General features: G+C 41.9%; 1 protein-coding gene across 1 annotated transcript in view; it reads left to right on the forward strand.

The window, feature by feature from the left end:
• LOC104543872 (glutamate receptor ionotropic, NMDA 3A-like) overlaps positions 1–1,322 on the forward strand; it is a 5,074-nt gene extending 3,752 nt beyond the window's left edge. Inside the window, exon 3 of the mRNA XM_010188582.1 lies at positions 692–1,322. Coding sequence (XP_010186884.1) covers positions 692–1,028 — 337 coding nt within the window. The 3' untranslated portion in view covers positions 1,029–1,322. The remainder of the gene's footprint in view (positions 1–691) is intronic.
• The last annotated feature ends 1,991 nt before the right edge of the window (positions 1,323–3,313 follow it).

The following is a 3,313-nucleotide window of genomic DNA, read 5'->3' on the forward strand; positions in this document are numbered from 1 at the left end:
AATCCAAATATTTTGGAAATACTTTTTCCACAGGAAAACATTGAAGCATTTGAAAAATTTCCCAAATCAGAATTTCTCCCCCAGTATGAAAACTACAAATTCTGTTTATTTTTGTCAGGAAGCTCATGTCTGTGTACGGCAAGGTTTGGATACACTTCATTGTGTCCATCGCCTAAAGCACAAGCAGCTACTCCACAAGACTTCAAGTCTAAAGGGCACACTTTCCACTTCATCTCCACACCAGATCTAGGCAGCCTCTTTCCTCCGCCATGGGAGGAAATGTATAAGGTAGCACAGAGTATGTACACGCAAAGGAATAACACTGTAATGAACTTAGGCTATTGCAACCACAAAAGCTTTCAGAAAGCTTTGGAGGAGGACTTGCACTTTCCTGAGCTGAAGTTGAGAGGACTGTAATTTCATGACTAACAAAAACCAAAAAAAGTTTTGGAGAAGATGAATTTTAGGGTTCCGTTGTAGTCTCTGCTACGGTTTAATCACAAAAATTTAGCAATTCACATTTATGATTTATACTTCTCAAGAAAAATAATTCCAAGTATAAAGGAATAATATTTCTACCTAATTCATAACAGCAGCATCATATTTTTCCAGTAGGATGGCTCACAGGGGAGGGCTGCATAGGGATGAGAGCAGGCTCTCATTTCATATTAACCCTCACATCTCTGTTCAGGTCCCATGTAGGGAACAGCCAGCATACTGTATGGAACACAGCCAACCTGGGCAACTGTCACGCGAAAAAATATATCTGCACTGATGAAGGGCAGAATGAGGTGACAGTTCAACAGCACCAAGACATCCCCCTGCCCCAGACAAGGAGAGAGACTCCAGCTTCTTTAGCCACCAACGGGAAAGCTGAGTCCCTCAGTACTGGTAGGACCTCCGTGGTGCAAGAGCTTATGGAGCTGGAGAAGCAGATCGAAATCATCAAGCAGGAGCTGCAACTCGCCATGGACAGGAAATCGGAGCTGGAAGAGTATCAGAGAATGAACAGGACTGCAGAGCTCTAGACAGCATACCTGGGTCTTTCCCTCTTTTCTTCCTTTCTCCCCTTCCTCTGTAAAATTTGTAACACACTTTTGTAATGCCAGAAAGAGGTGCAAAAATAAAGCAGGCAATGTGCTCCTCGCAAGGGCAGAATTGCAGCAGCCCACAGCCACTGCCACTCTCCAGAGTCCTTCTCCTTTCATAACAAGTTTCTCATTCTCCTGGCAAACATCGGCCATTCCCAAGGGACTGGAGAAACAAGGAGCTCCCAGACACCGGGAGTTCCTCGTTCCTCTACTTGAGAGTACAGTGAGGTTCCCACTTTCTTAGCCCTTTCTGTGCATTAATTAAAGAAAAAAAAAAAGAAAAAAAAAAGAAGGAAATTGAAACTGCTCATTGGAAGTATGTCCCTTGTTGGTATATTTTTGTTGTGATATCTATGGGTCTAGTCTCCTATTCATGCTTAGGCTCCTTATGGTTGCCTCATTACGCCAGGTGCTAGTTCTGTGTTGGCAGTCCCTCTCCTCCTCGCACAGGCTGTGATTTCACAAGACAGATTCCTGGTGGCAGTCCCAGTACACACCATTCCCTCCGCTCTGTCAGCACAAATGCAGATGTGGCTGCTCTGTGACTGTGATAAAAGGAACTCACCCAGCTTAAAATAACTTGACAAAAACCAAACCACCACCTCCGTCTGCTTCTGAGCCCTGGTTTGGTTTTCACTCCCAACCAGAGAAGAGCCATGCAGACAGCTGCACTGGCAAATGTGAGGGGATGGGTTCATGGTGAAATAGAGCAAGGATGAGGGGAAGAGAGTGGTGGCAGTACTGTAAATCAGTAATTTCCACCAAAAGTAAGTGTTTACCAATGTGAAACTACTTCCTTAATATTCTCTGTCTTCAGTTGCCAATAAGGCTCCTTCTCACAGCCAAAGTCACACAAAGGGGATCCGATTCATGATTTATTCTGATACCAAGCACCAACCAAAGCCTCCCTGTGGACCAGGGCTCACTGTGAAGGAGAATGAGAGTTGTGGTTTCAAAGGCAATGTGCTGAGTGGAGCTCCCTTCCACCTGGATGATGAGTAAAGGGGAAGGAAGGGTAAGCTGTTCAGCATCTGAATAAATACTGCATCAACCCAATTGACTCTGTTATTTAAACAGGATTTCTATGAATTTTTAAACAATGCTTCTCAACACATCCCGTATTAGAGAAAAATATTGTAACACCATCAGAATTAACTCTGGTGTCCCAGATACATCACTAAATTTTTACCCTCCCTGTATTTCCAGTCACCTGCATGAATGTTGCCAGGGGGGATGTCCTCACCAAGGCATGGTTTAAAGGCAACAGGCAGATCTGAAACTGTATTTTGGAGTTTGTTAAAGGCATTCTACCTTTTTGCATTTTTAACCTTTGGAAAACATTTGCAAATGAAAAGCTCTGCATGGACCACTAAAAGCTGATAGCAGCAATACCCGAATTAGCCTCATCAAGAGTCCATATACTGTTCCCTGCTCAGTCCTTGGCCTCTGCTTTTGGGCAGTGAATGCATCTGCTGCTTTCAGTAGTCAAGTGACATAGCAAGGCGTAATTAGGACATAAAACAGGAAAGTGGGATCCAGAGCCCTGCCCACCAGATAGGTCTGAAAGATTGAGGATGTCCCTTCTCTCTTTGACAAGCTCGATGACTAAAGCCAAGTCACTCAGGTTGCTTTTGTTGCTTTCCTTTACCTTCTCTTCCTCATCTAGATAATCAGCTTTGTAGGAAGAGCTTTTCATTTGTGTAGCATCCAATACCTTACAACCTCCAACATCATTTGGTTAGAACAGATGAACACTGCTCTTTTCATTATTGTGAGACAAACACTAGAAAAGAAATATCTCAGTAGAATTTATCAGTGTGTTCATCAACAGTTTGTTAAATCCTTATCTCTACCTGCATAAGCCCAGAAAAAAATTTTAAAAAACCAAAACTGAAGTTGTAATGATATATTAAACAAAAATGCACTTATTTTAGTTCAAAGTTCCAATCAAAACACTGAATCTTTCAACAAATTACTCTTTATTTAAAAATGAAAAATTTATGTAGAAAAGATCTGTATTTCTGGTGAGTGTCTTAGGTGCTACTTCCATAGCAAATGCAGAATAGGGATTGTTCCAAATTACTGCAGCACCAACTAGGAGCCTTGGAAGAAGATCCAAGTTATTGTTGCATACAGAGACATATTTTGGCATGTTATTTTCTTATTCAACTATTGCTTCTGCAAAACCACTTATTCTTATATATATATATATACACACACAC

Source organism: Mesitornis unicolor, unplaced genomic scaffold (assembly GCF_000695765.1).
Source record: "Mesitornis unicolor isolate BGI_N332 unplaced genomic scaffold, ASM69576v1 scaffold51307, whole genome shotgun sequence".
NCBI lineage: Eukaryota > Metazoa > Chordata > Aves > Mesitornithiformes > Mesitornithidae > Mesitornis > Mesitornis unicolor.